This window comes from Chrysemys picta, chromosome 5 (genome assembly GCF_011386835.1).
Source record: "Chrysemys picta bellii isolate R12L10 chromosome 5, ASM1138683v2, whole genome shotgun sequence".
NCBI classification, from domain to species: Eukaryota; Metazoa; Chordata; order Testudines; family Emydidae; genus Chrysemys; species Chrysemys picta.
This window is the reverse complement of record NC_088795.1, coordinates 118,753,178-118,772,264: the sequence shown is the minus strand read 5'-3', so window position 1 is coordinate 118,772,264 and position 19,087 is coordinate 118,753,178. Positions and strand designations below refer to the sequence as shown.

General features: G+C 40.8%; 1 protein-coding gene across 9 annotated transcripts in view; it reads left to right on the top strand.

The window, feature by feature from the left end:
- The window catches only part of PPP2R2C (protein phosphatase 2 regulatory subunit Bgamma), a 277,566-nt gene that overhangs the window by 197,880 nt on the left and 60,599 nt on the right, over positions 1 to 19,087 (top strand). For all 9 annotated transcript variants that reach the window (XM_024106885.3, XM_065598244.1, XM_065598245.1 and 6 more), the window contains 4 exons: positions 3,193 to 3,290; positions 4,933 to 5,098; positions 10,010 to 10,122; positions 10,761 to 10,938. In XM_024106885.3, coding sequence (XP_023962653.2) covers positions 3,193 to 3,290; positions 4,933 to 5,098; positions 10,010 to 10,122; positions 10,761 to 10,938 — 555 coding nt within the window. The remainder of the gene's footprint in view (positions 1 to 3,192; positions 3,291 to 4,932; positions 5,099 to 10,009; positions 10,123 to 10,760; positions 10,939 to 19,087) is intronic.

Sequence of the window (19,087 nt, the reverse complement as noted above, 5' to 3'; positions counted from 1 at the left end):
CGGCCCTGAGGCCACAGTCGCTGTTCACTATTTGGTGAATTCTCTCTGATCCTGGTGTGTTAGAGGAAAGCTAGGCACTGCCGGGTGTGATATGAAAGATAAGTATTTGAAGAAGGATGCAGGGGGGCTGTTTATCTGAACCATCTATTTTATAAAGCTCACTGTACATGTAGGGTCACCTCCTGGCTGGTATTTGACCAGCCTGGCCGGGTTTTTTTTATGGATTTGTCAGTTTCCAAAAAATTAACTTAATCTGTCGGAGTTTTTTTTTTACGTGGATCTAAAAATTTGCATTAGTATCACAATACACTGGCATATCTAATGTTAAAAGTTTGTGTCCAGCTAACAATGTTGCAGTGTTCCTACTTCCACAGTTTAAGTGATAATAGATCAAAACTGTTGAAAATACAGCAGCTGTCTGCCCATCAACACGCAAGCACACCGCACGTGTGTGAGAGGGTTTGAGTCATGTGAGAGTGAGGAGATGTGTAATGTTATCAATCTTATCTGTATGTGTTATCTCTCTAGATACTATACATGGATATTGGGGGGGGCGCTGTGGAGTTGCTTTGTGGTTGGAGGTTGGGGATGTGGCGGGCTTGCCTCGTGGGTGGGGTGGATGCCAGGGTTTTTTGCATTTCAAACGTGGTACCCCATGTACATGTGAGTGAATCAACTCTTCCAGCATGGAACATTTACATATTCTGAAGGGGGAATCTGGCACTTAGCCACACTGTGCACTGCAGTAATAGTTCTCCAGTGTAGGAGTCCACCTAGGATGTTACCGCAGTGTCTGGGGCTCCCAAAGCACTGATGGATGTGAATCATAGAAGATTAGGGTTGGAAGAGAGCTCAGGAGGTCATCTAGTCCAACCCCCTGCTCAAAGCAGAACCAACCCCAACTAATTCATCCCAGCCAGGGCTTTGTCAAGCCTGACCTTAAAAACCTCTAAAGATGGAAATTCTACTACCTCCCTAGGTTACCCATTCCAGTGCTTCACCACCCTCCTAGGTAAATAGTTTTTCCTAATATTCATCCTAGACCTCCCCCACTGCAACTTGAGACTATTGCTCCCTGTTCTGCCATCTGCTGCCACTGAGAACAGCCTAGTTCCATCCTCTTTGGAACCCCCCCTTCAGGTAGTTGAAGGCTGCTATCAAATCCCCCCTCACTCTTCTCTTCTGCAGACTAAATAAGCCCAGTTCTCTCAGCCTCTCCTCATAAGTCATGTGCTCCAGCCCCCTAATCATTTTCGTTGCCTTCTGCTGGACTCTCTCCAATTTGTCCACATCCTTTCTGTAGTGGGGGGTCCAAAACTGGATGCAGGACTCCAGATGTGGCCTCACCAGCACCGAATAGAGGCTAATAATCACTTCCCTCGAACTGCTGGCAATGTTCCTACTAATGCAGCCCAATATGCCGTTAGCCTTCTTGGCAACAAGGGCACACTGTGGACTCATAAGGGCACACTGTTGACTCATGTACAACTTGAGTTGTACATATTTTATTTCCTGGGTCTACAACCTATTGCAGCCTGGCGCGCTTTCAGCACTGTGCAGAGGATATAATGCGTCCAACAGAAGCAGTGGATTCTGCTAAGCCCTTTGATTTCCCAGACAGATTCTTAAATTGAAAATGTTCCAGCATTGGCAACATTTTGCCCATAGTTTTAGGAAGCATACTAGGCACACTTAGAGTTCTGCATTTCTTGGCCTAAGGATATTTTTCCTACACACATGCCCATATTAACGGAATACAATTAATTCCCTGCCCTTTCGACTCCTCCCAGGATGAGTGAGTAGCCACACGTTTTATACAGCTGAAGATAAGTGACACACTTGTGGTCCCATCCTGAAGTCTATGAAATACTAACACCTACATACACCCACTCAAGCTGAAAAATCATAATAGATATAATATCATATATCTTGTTTTCAAAAATCCTATATTTAAGGGTTTATTTTTAAATAAACTTTCTGTTTCTCAGTAATAGGACAAGGTTTTCTTTTTACATTAGTAATTGTATACTTCCCCCTAGCTTTTTGATAGTTCATAGGGAATGCTACTGGCAATAGAAATTTGGGGCAGGATTAGTAAAAGAATAATGGGAACAGATGTTTTTAATTCATAAAGTGCATCAAATAAATGGAACTTCTACTTCTCATTTAGATACTTTTGAATTTTAGTGACTATGTTTAGGGCCAGATTTTCAAAAGAGCTGGTTACATATCCTGGTTAGGCACCTAAAGGGTGTCCAGATTTTCAATAGGGCTCAGCTGCCACTAACTCCCACTGTTCTCAATGTGAGCTGATGGATGCTGAGATAATTTGAAAATCTGACTATTATTGATATTTATAGTAAACCGAAACATGTTTATGTGGGTAATATCCTATATGTTTAACTATAACTCGGTATATATGATGGATCCCCAATTTATCATCACACTGGACATTTTAATTTAAATTATGCTAATAGTGAGGATTAACTGCAGATTATGATTCTAACATTTATTTTCATGCGAGTGAAATAATTTATTCTTCCTGCCTTCTAGCTCTTTTTCTCCCCTTTCATTTCAACTCTACAGTGTTTGGCCTGCAGTTTTGATGACATTCACGTCTCCTCAAAAAATTGTTCTTGGGGTTCTATATTTAAAAACAAACTAAAACGGGTGTTTTAGAAATTTCTCATGATATGTTTTTATGGTGTTGAAATGATCTGCCAAAAACTCTGCCCTGGAACAGACCATGTTTTGTAGTGCACAGTGTGTAAAGGACATAAGGAGACTCAGTCTTGCATTCGTGCCTCTGTGGCGGGACTAGGCATTTGCACTCCTTGCACATCAGGACAGGGGAATTCCTATGCTTCCAGGAGTGCTAAACGCCTCATAGAGGGTGAGGAGTATAATTTGTGACACAGCTGAGTCTGTAGCAAGAGACTCTCTGTGCTACCTCTGCTCTTCTTGGTGCATAACCCCTCTACTCTCAAAATGCAGGCAGTGCCTTAAATCATGATCTCGCCTCTAGAAGTCTACAGTTGTTTCAGTTGACAGATTTTAATGGCAGGGCAAACATTTAAATGGGTAGCTTGCTATTGCATTCCTCTGTATATCTTTTGAGTCCCTAATTTCCTGTTTTTGTATGGAGCCCTTGACATTTCTAATGGTTTGCCTTTTCTCACTTTTTCCTTCTAGCTGATATTATTTCTACAGTTGAGTTCAATCACACTGGAGAACTACTGGCTACTGGGGACAAGGGAGGTCGGGTTGTTATATTCCAAAGGGAACCTGAGGTATGTTTGTTACTGCTTCCTGCCGTAATTGCTCACAAAGCTTTTTTTACACTGTTGAGATCTAATAGATTTTTTGAATGCTATCAAGAGTAACAAAAACTGAATGTTACCTATTTTGAGAGGGGTGGGAGGTCAGTGTCACTCCATGGAGCATTCCGTTAATTGCTCTGTTGTGGAGATCACGGTTCTTGGCTGAGAAAACAGGGTGAAGTCTTGGCCCTGTGAAGTCAAGGGCAAACCTCCATTGACTTCAGTGGGGCCAGAATGTCATCACCCAAGGTGTTTTGCCATAGGGATTGTGTGACAAAGGGGCCTCAGAAAAGAGTCTTGTTCGAAAGCGTGTTATCCTTTCAGCCTGTAATATTTAGGTTCAATTAGGTGAATAAAAGAAGATAAGAGTCTTAATTCAGAATTTCCCTGCTATTCCCAGTTGCTATCCAAGGCCAACAATTGGAAGCACAGAACTTCTAAGTTAAGGAAAAGCTGTTTTTGTTTTTCGTTTCTTGTTTAGTCTGAAATTCATAGTTAAGGTTCCACAAACAAGCTTAGCTCTGCATTTAGTAGCAACCACACCACAAAGCTATATGTTATAACATCCCTCATATCTTTTGCTCTTCCTTTTCAAATTCTGCTCACCTTCCCTTGTATCATAACTATGGAATAAATAGTGTCATACCCTGCCTGGTTTTGTTTTGGAGAATGCTGTACACTGTCATCTCAGCCAGTATTTGGCCAGTGGAGGGGGTTAGCCAGAAGACTTGGTTATATACGGATACTTCAGTCTCAGATGCACACTGTGGGGGAGAATCAGTCAGGTATAGCAGTCTGTGTACTCTGTAGAGACAGAATGGTTTGGACAGATTTGTATTTGTGATTTCCTTGGTGGCTTATTAGGTAGATAGTGAAAGCTGGCTGGTGAATCTTGGCCTGATTCTCACCTATTTACACCCACTTTAGAGTCCCTTTACACTGTCAGAGAGTGTTCATGAGAATCAGACCTTCTATGTTGCAGATAGACTGTGAAAGTGTAACTGTCGTGTAATGGGGACCCGCGAGGGGAGAGGACAGGTCTTCCTTTGGTTTGTACATGAACAATGAAAAGTAAGGAGTGTACAGCAGGTTGATAAAAGAAGGCTGGATTGGAGGAGGGTCTGTAGCTCCTCTCTGGAACAATGTAGTTTGTACATTAGTATGAGGAGTATGGATATTATCCTGGGACATGTAGAAATGTAATGCAGATAAGTTATGGGGTGTGGCTAAACATTTCCAGGAATGCAGGGAATGGTCAGAGTTAAGGCTGCTTGTGAAAATTAAATTCTGAATTCCCAGATTGTCACATGCAATTTTTTAATAACCACAAGATTTTAATAAGATTTTTACTGAAGTAATTCCTCTTTTGCATTCCTAATGATCTTAAAAAGGCTTTTGTCTGGGTATTAAACATCATTTTAATGCCCATGAAAAACTATTTTATTTGTCATAGTAAAGCAATCTGTCAACAGCATGTTTTAAATTTAAAATAAAATATTTCCTAGGATTGTTATATTTATGATGGCTACTAGCTTACCTCATTCAGCCCAGAAGCTGGAGATAAAATACTGACATCATCAGACACATTTTTGTTTCTCCATGTTCTTCACAGAGTAAAAATGAGCCTTACATTCAGGGGGAGTACAATGTTTACAGCACGTTCCAGAGCCATGAGCCTGAATTTGATTATTTGAAGAGTTTGGAGATAGAGGAAAAAATAAACAAGATCAAGTGGCTACCACAGCAAAATGCAGCCCACTCCCTTCTGTCAACAAATGGTAAGATAGAAGAACCAGTACAAGAAGTATCAACATTCTGCTCTGGCCCATTCCAACCCTGCTAGTCTCTCTTGCCCACTATTTCCCAATCTCATTTAAAATTAAATTTGCATTTCAATAGTTTCCAGTTTCAGAGTCTACTAAGAAAAATTGTTACATGGATTTTGATATTTACTATTTGTAAGTTTTATTCACATTCACAGACGAGGATTCCTATCTGAATGTTCATGAGGCATTTAGGGATGGAGAACGGTGACATTTTTCGGTGACCAAACAGAAAAATCATTTGTTCAGCTCCACTTAGGGAGCCATCTACGTTTGCTAGTAATATGCAAGTTCTGTTTGGAAAAGCAACTATGTGAAAATGGGACCTTCTTACTCAATAATTATGCTTTGTATGTGTATGCAGAACTATATCTGCTGACTTAAGTAAAAAAAAAAATAGGGCTTTTAATACTTTTTACTCCTGTTAGCCCTTCAGAACCAATTCAGCTGAGAGAGAGATGGATTACATTTCCTTCTAATGTATTATCAACAGAATTGTTTACTAAGTTCCAAACAGTTACACTTGGGTATGCACAATAGAGAGCTAGTGATACTGATCCTTCTTTGCAAAATACTTAGAAATCTTCAGATGAAAAGTGGCATACAAGAGCTAAGTAAGGGTTTGTAAAGGTGTCACTGTGGGAATAATTTGAAAGCATACAGTTGCACAAGTGTCACTGAGGAGATAATTTGACTTCCAGGACCTTCATTACTGTTGATGATGTATGACATGGGTAAAAGCCAGCTTGATTCTCAGATGCCAGGTTGAGTTGACAGCACTCTGATGTAAAAATGTTTTACTTGTAAAACTGAGCAAATTTAGAAATCACTGACAGATAAGAAACATGGAACACCATAATGCCATCTTAGACAATTGCTTTTCAGAACAGAACTGCTCTTTAAGGCAAGGTCATTACTTCTAGTCAAAGTTTACAACAATAAAACAATATTCACAGATTAGAACATTAATGTCTAATATTGATCAGTGTTTCTCAGCCTTCTTGCCTTGGAACTGGGTTTTTAATACATAAGCTTTTTTGGGGCACTCTGACATAATACACAATTCTTGGTATTATATTAATTATTAAGGGTCAATGGGAGCTGCATTGATGCATCCAAAAGCAGAATATACCTAGTCTGACCAGATAGCAAGTGTGAAGAATTGGGACCCTTTTTTTTTTTTTTTTTTTTTTGCAGGGAGGTATAATTGTGTATATAAGACAAAGTCCCTAATATCGGGATGGTCCTGATTATATCAGGACATCTGGTCACCCTACATGTGTCACACCTCCTTATGCATGTGGAATGGTTTTACTATCTGTTTTCCTCTTGGCAAGCTGACATGAAGCAGATTTTTAAAAGCTAGCTACAGTGAGGGCTAAATTTATCATTCACAAAAGAAACATGGCATTTGAGAGTTCATTTCTGTACATCTCCCCAATCTCAAATATCTTCCCTGATTCAAACAAGTTTAACAAAAGAATCCTATTTTAATATAGGCAGAAGTTGATTTTCTGTTTTGGAAAGCAAACCCTGTTACTTCCATTCTAAAGTATGCTTTTAGAAACCTCTGGAAATACATGGGGCTCAGTCCTCAGCTCTACCGAGTTTAAACTTAGCACACACTCTAAGGCCTGGTCTATACTACCCGCCTGAATCGGCGGGTAGAAATCGACCTCTCGGGGATCGATTTATCGCGTCCCGTCGGGACGCGACAATCGATCCCCGAATCGGCGCTCTTACTCCACCAGGGGAGGTGGTAGTAAGAGCCGCCGGCGGGAAGCCGCAGAAGTCGATTTTGCCGCCGTCCTAACAACAGGGTAAGTCGGCTGCGATACGCCGAATTCAGCTACGCTATTCACGTAGCTGAATTTGCGTATCTTAAATCAACTCCCCCCTGTAGTGTAGATGTACCCTAAGGCACCTTCCTGCTTCCCTGATCATGGGCTTGCTGGTGGGTATGAAATGAGCTGTCTCAGGGCTGCCCTAAGTTACCCTGGTTGCAGCCAGACACTCAGCCAGCCAAAGATTCGGCAAAATCTGCTCTGCCCCTTCCTAGCTCTGGCGCAACCCTGACATGCCTTCTGTGCAGAGGAGAGTGGGGAGAATACAGGTGGCATAGATCTGAACATGCTGGCTTTGGACACTCAAAGATTCCTCTGTGTTGGAGGACTCCTTCGCTGTCTCTTTAGGGCAGTTTCTCATTGCTTGGCACTGGCGCCACTGACGACTGAGCCCGTGGTATATGTAGAAGGATGGTTTAGTGGGTAGGGCAGCAGCCTAGAATTCAGGAGACCTGGCTTCAGTTCCCTACTCTACCATTCCTGTGTGACTTTGACCATGTAATTCCCTACCTCATAGAAGTGTTGTGAAGATACATTCTGAGGTGTTCAGGAACTTCAGAAGTGGGGGACATGTAAATACTTTAGATCAACAGCAATTGGTTATTGTTCAGACATTTTTTTCTGAATCCAGTACTTGGATGCAAAATTAGAATAAGGCAGATCTAGAAAATTATGTTTTAGAATCTAAAGCACGATTGTGGTCAGTAAAGTGAGTGTGTAAAAATAGCATCTAATTATGCAGCAGATCTTCTCCCAAAGAGCAAATTCTACCCATAGATACAGATGTGTAGCTCCCACTGAATTAAATGGAAGACACACCCATGGATCTGAGGTCTGAATTTGGGCCCACGTGTCTTCACATCATATTTGCTTCTAAGAGAAACCAGTTTTCAGTACAGCAAACCGTGCAGGGGCTACACAGCTATGGGAGAGGGAGTTGGATTCTTTCCAGTTCACACATCACCAGCAAAATTTGTCAGCTAAGTTCTGACTGCAGCATCTTTATTAATGGAGACAGAAGGACCCCACTGGGACTTTCAGTCCCAGTATGGGTAGCAGTGCTTGCAGTCAGCAAAATTAAAGTTTGACTTGTAAACTGAGCTAATTAAATGTTATAATAACAAATCACTGTGATTCATTGATAATTCTTCGCACTACAGGGGCCAGTTTCTGACTGAATTACATCAAATAGCTCAGAATTTGGCCTATACAAAGCCTTTCATCTGAGGATTTCAAATTGGTTTCCAGACACTAATTAATTTAAACTTCACAACACCCCTGAGACTGAATGAATATGGAACCTCACAGTGCATTTCTATAGTCCCTTTTCAAAGCATGTTGACACTTTGAATATTTAAGGATGTTGTGAGTCCAGAGGGCATACATGCAGAGAAGACAATCAGCAAATATGATTCATTTAACCATTAAACAAGCAAGTTTTCCTGCAAAAATTGATGTGCTAATCAATAGAGGTCAAATCCTACCATGAAAGAGATGCATCTAATGTTTCTTCTTATGGTGTGCATTGGCTTTAATAGTGAAAAGTGAAAGTTGGATTGATTGCATCATTACATTTTTAAAAACTTATGAATAGCATGGTAGTAAGACAGGAATTTTCATTGAACTGTACACACTTCATAATACATCTGACTACAAGTCACAAAGAAAACTTAACTTGCCAAAAGGAAACACAAAGTGGTGTAATTGTAACATATATTTAATGTTAGCTAGGTACAGCTACTCAAATATAGGTTGGTATAACTAAAGTCATAGACTGTAACTGTTCAATGTTAGGATTTTTGTTGCATGAGGGTTAATGGGTGAATAAAAACTTCTACATAAGCTACATCATAGCTATAATGCAGTTCGTTTTCTTTTCTGCGAGAGGTAGGTTAATTGATTTTAAAGCAAAAGAATGTCAAAGTTAAACACACTACAGAAATGAAATGTGACCACTTTTTCTCCTATCAGATTGTATTCTTTTTAGGGACTGTGTGGAACAAAGCTGCAGTCTACATGAGTGGGGAGTGGCCTTTAAAGTCTGTCCTGTTATTATTTATTTTGCCTCTTTTTAATGCTGCCATACTGGTCCTGGAAAATTTTGTCATGCCAGCAGTACTCTTTGTACGGGTGCAATGAATTTGGGCACTGCAACAGACACTATTACTATTAGATCACACACATAGAGCCCTGATCCCTCAGCTTCAAAAAAAAATGCACAGGCCTCTACCACTTGAACTGAAGGGATTGTTCCTCAGCTGACATTAGTGGTAGGTCCCATAGCCTCTGTAGGAGCCAGCCACTAGAGAGCAGCATAAAAGTCATGCACACCCAGCCAGTGCGTTCAGAGGAAGGGTTTGAAATGGTTATCGACTCCCAGAACATTAGTGTCCTTTTTCCTCCCCACTCCTCTGCCTCATACCCATCCCAGTGTGATACCTCTCCTTTAGAATTTCTCTCTCTGTATCTTCCTGCTGCTGCTTTTCTGTCCATGCCTCTCTCTTGGAGATGAGGAACTCCTAAATATAGCCGCTGTCCTTCCCTGGTCTTTTCTCTGCATGAGCCTGTGAGGTAAAGATAATAAGTTTTTGCCTATTCTTGCAACAGGCCGTTCATCAGCTAGACAACCCATCCACCGAATACTCCTATGGCGTTGCTTCTGAATATCCCAGCAAACTGGACCGAACTGCACGGCTGTGCATCTTTCATGGGGGAGGGACATAGGTTCTCAAGGGCGTGCCTTCTACAGTGAGCAGTTTTGGTCCACTCCCCCTATTAAGTGCGGAGCAGGGTCTGAGAGCAGTTTCTGCTAATTTTGTTAGCAGGCAAGAACTGGCTGAGTCTCTTGTAGATTCAGTAAACCCTTCATGAGTCAGCAGTTTTGCAGTTAGAAAAGTGGGTCTGAGTTGCAAAATTGAGTTTAGGTGAGTGCTCTGTTTCGGTAGTGTTTATTATCTTAAAGGTGAGTAACAGAGTTCGAAGTCTCCTGGCTAATAGAAACTCTGGTTTCTTTTTTTAAAAGATAAAACTATCAAATTATGGAAAGTTACTGAACGAGATAAGAGACCAGAGGGATACAACTTAAAAGATGAAGAAGGGAAACTTAAAGATCTGTCTACCGTAACATCACTACAGGTGAGTTACTGGCCTCTGTGAGAATTCTTTGTCCAATGTCCAGCTGTTCTCTGACTGATAAAGTATATGCTCTTGGGCCCTACTTCAGCAAAGGATTAAGCACGTGCATAACTTTACTCATGTGAGGAGTCCTATATGCTGGATTGGAGCTTTAGATCCTGAAATATTGTCTAGAATCCCTGATTTCTCTCAGCAGCAAATATTTTATAGTGTAGTAACCTCCATGAAAAGCGTGGAAAAAAATACCACCAATTGTAGTCAATTGCTAGCTAGTCAATTGTAAGCTCTTTGAGGCAGGGACCATCTTTGTTATGTGTTTGTACAGGGTCTAGCACAGTGGCTTTCTGGTCCATGATTAGGTTGCTGGGTGCTATGATAATACAAATAATGAACGATAATAATCTATGTACAGCCGACCTATACCTATCTAGCATTTGTTTTCAAAGACTTAATTTATTATGGATCAGAAAAATTATAGCCTTTTTGTTACGTGACAGTTTTTGATGAGGCATAAAGCAGTGAAAGAAATGCAGTAAATTATTTAAAATGTAGTTATATCTCATTCCCTGCACTATGTTGAGTTTCTCAACATATACACAGAAATTACTTAAAAATTGTATTTAATTTTTTTTTTGTAGGTGCCTGTATTGAAACCCATGGATTTGATGGTAGAAGTCACCCCCAGGAGAATCTTTGCTAATGGTCACACCTATCATGTCAACTCAATTTCTGTCAACAGCGACTGTGAGACATACATGTCAGCTGATGATCTCAGGATTAACCTCTGGCACTTAGCAATCACAGACCGGAGTTTCAGTATCCTTTATTATGATTGTATGCTCCACTATTATTCACACTCAGAGGGCTTTTTTAAATCTATTTTAAAATTAAATGCATATTTTAACTTTCATTTTTATTTTAAAAATACCTCCCCCATCACAGTCTCTGGGAGTATTTGTAACAGATAAATACATAATTTTACTCTACAGGCTGTAAAGTTGGTTACCAGTTCAAAGCACCAGGGAATTTTTATAGATAATTACCAACCTCCAAGTTGATTAGTGTCCAGTTACCAGGAAACTGACCAAGTCTGAATGATCACTCATCGCCTGACTAGGCTACCTTATTACCCCATCTCCCACAGACTTTTTATTCTGAGTTGCTCCTTAGTGGGTGAAAACAGTTTTCAGAATTGAGAGTCTTTACCCCTGCTTGCTCACCCCCATGAGAAACACTGAATGAGAGATGGTCATACCAGGCCTAGGTCTCTCTGTGACATGCCTGGCCTGGCTGTGACACAAACCTCTTCCTCCCGGTTTGCACCAGCAGCTGCATCTATCTGTAGTGCTGGCACAGTGCTGTGTATTATGGGGCATTGTAACAATCTGACAGGGCACTAAATGCAGTTCAGCAGAGTGCGGAGGGGAAATCAACCTGGAGGAAGATGATGTAGAGAGGAAAGATTGACATTTTCCTGGAGAGGAAAATGTAGCCCAGACTACAGTGTCTGTATTGTGTGGAGTGTAAAAGGACCATTAAGGAGAGGCACAAACTACTTTGAGGCCAGGACAGAATGCTGGGTCAGCCTGCCCTGCATTACTGCATTGTTATGATAATTTTTTTAAGTATTCTTAATGCAGGTGAAATTCTATTTCTGTGGGTGTTTATATAAGTCTGTGGGAATTGGAAGTGAAGGCAGTGATCTACCAGCAGAGGATTTCAGTGTTGAGTTACATTTCTACCAACAAAGGGAAGTTTGGGATGATTTCTTCGTCTCTGATGGAGTTACACCCCCTCTCTTCTAAATCATCTGTGGGGCCTAATCCAAAGTCAGTGGAAAGACCCCCATTAGCTTCAGCGTGCGTTAGAGAAGGTCCTTAATTTTTTGGTTTGTTTTTGTTTTGGAATGGACCAAATTGCACCAAATGGCAAGTGCGATATAAAATGCCCCCAGTGAAGATACCTCCAACTCCTGTTTAGGCCCTCATCCTCCAGACCCTCTTCAAATTAGGCATGTTGAATTGTATCCTGAAAAACCAGCCTACTCAAAGAATGTGTTGCAGGGAAAGTATAAGCAAAGTGCAGATCCATCCAAATTTGATTTCCAAGCACTGCCACCTCCCTCTTTGATTATGGTTATGAGAGCACATTTTCCCCTGTCCACTAGCCCTCCTGTGTGCAATACATGCACCCCTTCTGCATGTTGTTTATTACAAGCTAAAAGGAAAAACATTGTTGGGAGCCCCTTGCTGAAGTGTTGGCATCACATCACGAAATTGTAGGGCAGTCTGTTATTACAAATCCCTAATAAAAGAATAGGGAATCCATGCATCCCATCCCCTGCAATAATTGTGTTTGAATACAAAACCAGGGTTAAATATCATTAAGGCTGTGACACAAGATGACAGAAGCCAGGATATAGAATCCAATGGAATTATCTGGCGTCTGTCAGTTTCTGTCACAGCTTCTCTATTATTCAAACATTTTTCATTCAATTTTCTTTTTAAAGTCTTTTCTATTGTTCACTGGTTGGGAGGTTAATTTCCATCGCTCGGGAGAGTGAGAGACTGATTGCACTGCCTGGAGCCTAGCATTGTGTTGACAATTTCTGTGCATACTTCCACACATAACTCTGCCTCCATGCATCAATCCAGAGATAGTCAAATTGCGCCAGCTTGTCTGGCATCTTTATTATGTGGTTATATGTTTACTAAGGGTTTAATTCATATACCATTAAAGTCAATGAATATATTTACAACTGCTTTAATGAGAGTTAGATCAGGCCCAGTATAACTAGGGAGAGAGGTCCATTTCAGTGGAAGGTAGAAGCCTAAATATCTTTGAGGATCTGAGCCAAAATTTCCAAACTTGGATGCTTAAAATAAGGTATCTAAATCCATATTCAGACACTTAAATAAAAGTGGCCTGATTTTTCAGGGTTGCTAAGCATGTAACGTTTCCCTTTGAAGGCATTGCAGTTACATCATGGACGAATTTGGTCCTTACTTTCTACTAGACAAATAGGAGTGACTAGAAAGTACTGGATATAAACCGAAGCCAGCCCAGCACCAAGCCCCTCCAATCTTTCCCTCAAGTTTGGGACAATTTGAGCTTTGCAGCTAGCCCCTCTGCCTCCCTCTCATGGCTGTACTTGTGGGAGGACAAAGGAGCAGGAACTTCCTGGAAATTGTCCTCTAAAGGAGACAAGTGTTTGGGGCATTGAATCCCAGGGACTTATCAGGGGGTTCCTTCTCCTCTGCCACAAGAGCTCCTTCAGGACCTGGACTGCCATTAGCGTTGTCCCTGTATGGCTACTCTAGCTCTGTTAACTCCTTCCTGGGTTGCATTTGGAAATGGGGGCTCTGCAGAGGACTTTGCCACAGAGCATAGCTGGGTCCCCTGCTGCATGCCCTCCTCCCATTAAAACCCTGTGAAACCCCTTTCCTGAGGACCCCCACTGGAGAGGCATCTACAGGGTACCATGGTGAAACACTTATGTGGAGGCATGCATCATCCCTACTTCCATCCTCACAAGGGGAAGCCCTCCTGGCAAAGGTTCTCTCGATGCACATTTCAAGAGAAGATGCTCCAGGCCTGTATGAACTGTTAAACTAAAGCCCTAGATCCAGACATTCCAAAACTTTGGGAAAGTTCTAATCCAGATCGGGATGAACTTGGGAAAGGTTTATACCTAGTGGTTATAGAAGATGGAAACAGGAAGAGGAGTATTCTCACTGCACCTGCCAAGGAGCAGAGGACGATGTGGGAGAGCAGTACCTGCCCAGGTCAGGAAAAGAAGAGGGAGCTGTCCTCTGCTCCCCCTTACTCTAACCCCTGGTTATTCCATAATTGCCAGTTATGTGGTTTCTTCTTTCCACCTTCCTTTGACGTGTCTGTTTCTGGCCACTGTCAGAGGCAGGATCCAGGGTTATGGAGCACTGGTCTGATCCAGTAGGGCAGTGCTGGTGTTCCTACATAGGGTATTCAGGACAGTTACTCTGCATATTCAAAAATATGTAGGAAAGACATTAACTGCGTTGCTATTGGCAATCCTTTGTGTTACATCAAGTCTGCTGTAAAGGATACAGAATTCCAAGACAAATGTCTTGGTTAACTTTTAAAATAACCTAAATGTTAATTATATTTAAATATGTCCAGATTGATTTTTTTTTTTAGGCAATTTCCCATGCTAAAAGCGTGAAGACTAAATATCAGCCCTGAGTGAATTTCTAAACCCAAGATATCTGTAAATCCCTGAAAATAGAAGGGTTACAATGAAAGTAGTGATATAATCAGAACTTACATGGCCCGAGTATGGTCCCGGATACGATTTCACATGTATGTACAGCTTTATATACAGATCCTTTACACATATTAAGTAATCCTCACAACAGCCTAAGAGAGCGGTAAATAAGTATTTTACCCCCTTATTACAGATGGGTTAAGTGAGGCAGAAATGTTAAGTGAATTGCCTAAGAGAGACCACCTTATCTTAGATTCCAGCATCATTAAATCTCAGTACAGCTGCCCCCATTATAAAAAACCACTTGTTTTCAGTCTTCAAAAATGCGTGGCCCTCAAAGATACATCATAAAATCCATGGTGTGTGTGTGTGTGTATGGGGGTGCCTGAATGGTCAGAAAAGGCTGAAAGACAGACTGTTTTTATGACATAACCTCCTGCATGTCTCAGACAGAACAGTTTGAAAGCAAGGCTGTTTGAGATTTAATACCATCATTCAGGAGTTTAGCATTGCTATTCCTGTGTATTCACTTACTGCTGTGAGAACTGTGTTACATGCATCCACAAACTCTCACAGCAGAATATTTACAGATAATTGACGATCTTAGAGTTTTCAGTTGAACCATTGATTTAACCTTTACAACACTAAACGATTCCCTGATAGAGCCCTCAGTTTCCAGGTGTACTCGGTTTGTGGGGTGGAGGGAACTGAGTACATTTCTAAATAGTAGTTTGGGTATGGAAAAGTTCCTGCATGTGGGAGGCAGGATGGCTTGGGACTGTTGTCTGGATTGGTTGCAGTGGAAGGGGTCTTGCAACTTGGAGACAGGTTGGTATGAGTACAGGTAGTGAGAGACATTAGGCAGTGGTTGGGCTGGGAATAGATTAAAGGGACTGAAGGGACTCTGGCAAATGGGAAGGGGGACAGGCTGAAGTGTACAGTCCCAGGAGATAGCGGATTGACTCCTGCAGCTGGACATTGGTTGGATGGGAAAATTCATCAAGGGGAGCTGGTTGGTTCAGCCTCGGAGAGGGACTGCTCTGAAGTACCTTTTAGGTAGGAGTTGCATAATGAGGTTGAATTAGCTGTAGATTACCCCCATCATGGCGGTAAAAGAAGGATAAGACAACTGGAAGAGGTGGTTTTAGATCCGCATCAGTCTGTGGAGAGAATATATTTTTGTCCATAGAGTTACCCAGCCTGCATATGCATTTGTGCAGGTGCACCTGTCTCCGTGAGATTTTGGTCTGGCACATTAAGGACTAAGGAACCAATAACTAGATGTCATTCTGCCTGCCTTTCCATTCTGCAGAAAACAGTCATCTCTCATACAAAACTGTCTGGTTTTTGAGGTGGATTGCCTCTTGGTAAAGCATGAGGTGTTGCATGATGCAGTTAGGTCAAGGCACATTAAGAGAAGAAATTCTGCCAAGCATAAAGTTTAAATTATAAATAAATACCACTGGGCTCAATGGCTTCTGCTGTGCACATCAGAAGACTATTTTAAAGTCAATAAAGTCAAACAATTTTAAAGATATTGGTTTGTTTCCCAACCTTTTTGCTAGATGGAACGTGAATGAACACAAAGCAAAATATGGTGGCCTGCGTACATCAGATACATGATGTACACAAGGCCCAATTACATCCAATTAATGAATTGAATATATTTTAGCCTGAAATGGCATTTTTTAATAAATGATCTGGCAATGATACCTCTCTGTCTTACTCTTTCCCTCTGATGCAGCTCTGCTACATATAATGAACTACATTCTGTTTGCCCAAGAGGCTGGATGTGACAATGACACAAACAAATATAACAGAAGAGTTTCTGGATACTCGCACACATTTTAACATCTTTATGGGCTGCATAAAAGAGTAGCAGAAGCAGTGGTATTCTGACACCGCTATCAGCATTGCACCAGTATGAGTTATTTAAAAAGAAAGTAGGAAGGTTTGATTTGTAGAATTTTATTTGAAATTAAAATAAAATGGTTTGCTGCCATTATTTCAGCAGCTTTACAAATCACTGAGAATTATTCATTTCTGTGAAAACAGAATGATAAGCCAATGTAGATCTTAGGCTTGTTTTCATTTTGGAAAATACTTTAAATCAATCTTGCAAAATTCAACTTGGACGCTTGCCTGAGACAAGTAATTTTTTGGACAAGGAAGTAAAATATAATTTTTTTCATTAGCATTACTTTAATTTTGGTGAAAGGCAGACAAGTAAGTTTTGAGTAAGTTTCGCATTTTGGCTGTTAAATTTCCATAAAATAATTGCAAGGCATCTTTAAACCTTTCTCTCTGTTTGCAAACAGATTTCCTCCATACCTTGGTGGGGGTAGAATAAGTCATGTCCTCAGAGGAATTTAGTATATCTTCTTCTTTCTTTGCTAAGCAGTTTAACATGTTTGGTTGCATTAGAGAGACAGAGAGAGAGACACTGCATCCTTAATTATACATATTCTGTACTGAGGCAGAGATTGCTACATTTGTTAATGTTCTGTCTGAAATGGCTTAGCAGTGTTGCCCATAGCTTGAACCTTTAGATAAATTATCTTGAATATGGTGAACAAGAAAACAGAACTGCTGGAAGCATACTGATAAGGCTTACTTCACATCCGCGGTAATCTCTGGATGATCTAACTATACTAAATATTCTTTATGAGCATGTATTTGGATTGCTCACACAACTATGCAGATCATAGCACTTGAACTCCTTTCATTTCCTGGTAGCATGCTATTTCACTCCAGAGGCTGCCGTGGCATTGCTATGGTAACAACAGCCCCAGTTCCTATACGTGCTCATCTTGAGACTCATCTTGACTAAAATACTCATTTCTCAGTCAGGTCAATATAGTCCAGGGTTATCCTGTTTTAATAAAAAATTCCTTCTTTAATGTCCCAAAAGGGTTAAGTTAATTAGCAAATCACCATAGGCCGTTCTTATAATCTAATGTATTCCAGCATTTGAAGCATATCATGGATGGTCACATCGTTAGGCTCTGTATCTTGTGGGAATTAATTTACTTTGGAAATATACCCCCCCCCCAAAAAATGGCACAAAAATAGTGAGCCCCAAGTAGCACTGCACACAAATGCATGATTTACTGTGGTAGGTACAATTGCATCTGAAAACTTCATTAACATAGTACACATACATACACATTGTTCTATAATGGAGCCCCTAGGCTGAGGAATACCCACTCTTATAATACTGCCAGGCTTGTTTCCCTCAGTGCAGTGCCTTTGGATGCAAAGTTGAAAGCTAATACACAGCATTCTCTTGACATTTTTGTGGTGCAGTGTGCTGACAAGTTTGTGTCCTTGGAATGAGATAAGGTTGTTTCTATAAAAGTCTCTAAATGTGATGACTGTGCAGACTATTTGCAGTGCATTTCTATTCCCATGGACAAATGCACTGTCATAAAGCCCCGCTTTCCTCACATGATCATTTTTCTCATACAAATACTTCTAGTTTGGGAATTATTATATAAAAATAATTTCTCATCTGCAGTTGGAAAGTGCATAAAATCCATTTTTAATGCTTTAGTGCTGTAATCAAGGGCAGGCTGTGCCACTCTATCATGCATTTAAAGACATACTATAGCATGGGATATTCTGCCAGAAGAGCTGCTGCTGGCTGAATCTTGAGCCTTAATTTTGATTTTGATTTGTTCTGTTTCTCCCTTTCACTCTATCACAATGTCTCTCTCATACCCTCTCTTTCTGTCAAAGCATAAATAAGTATCAGTTGGCAAAGCTAAAGTCAGGGCTATAATTAGGAAGTAAAGGACTTGAGGCGCTACCAGCCACCTTATTCCCTAGGGTCTGGCACACACCCAAAATTGGAGCACCCTTAGTAGAATTTGAGTTGAAAAACTTCAATTAATTCAGCTGGACAACTAGGTTTTGGAACAGTGTAAGGCATCTATTGGTCTGCTGCTTTCTGAGTTTACTGAGCCTCCAAATGAAAATAAGAGTTGCCAATAGAAACCAACAGAGACTAGGGGCCTGATCCAAAGCCCATGGAAGTCAGTTGGAGGATTTTCAGATTTCTACTAGGGGCTGTGATGCTTCCCTCCCTCACACCAATATAGTGTCGGTGAGTATGTTTTGGGGGAGAGAAAACAAAACAAAAAACCAAGCCAAATTTCAAAAAGTGGAAATAGAAAGTAAATACCAGCCATCCCGGCTCACTTAATCACTGAGAGACATCCTTTTCCTCATTTTCTGTTGAAACTGTAACCTCTTTGGGGCAGAGACTTTTTCTCCTTAAATATTTGCTAAGTGCATTCAAGCTGTATGTACATATATGACAGCAAAAGGCATGCAAAGTCCCAATTTATGCATAAATATGTATAGCAGGTCCATCATTCTCATAGTTTTTGAAGCCAGACAGGACCATTAGCTCATCTGCTCTGGCCTCCTGTATAACATAGGACATAGAATTTCACCCATTTACCCCTGTATTGAAACCACACCTGAAAGTCACAATGAGAACAAGTATTCCATCAATTCCTTCCACATGCAGAAGATGCAAAATGGGCAGAAGTTGTGAAAACCATTCAGGACAGAGAAATCATACAAAGGAATCTATTGAGATAAGGAAACTGCAGAGATATTAGAAAAACTGTGATTCATCTTGGGAAAAAGCAAGCCAATACATCTCTAGGAAAATAATAACTGAGTGTCATGATGTACTGGGAATAATAGTTCATT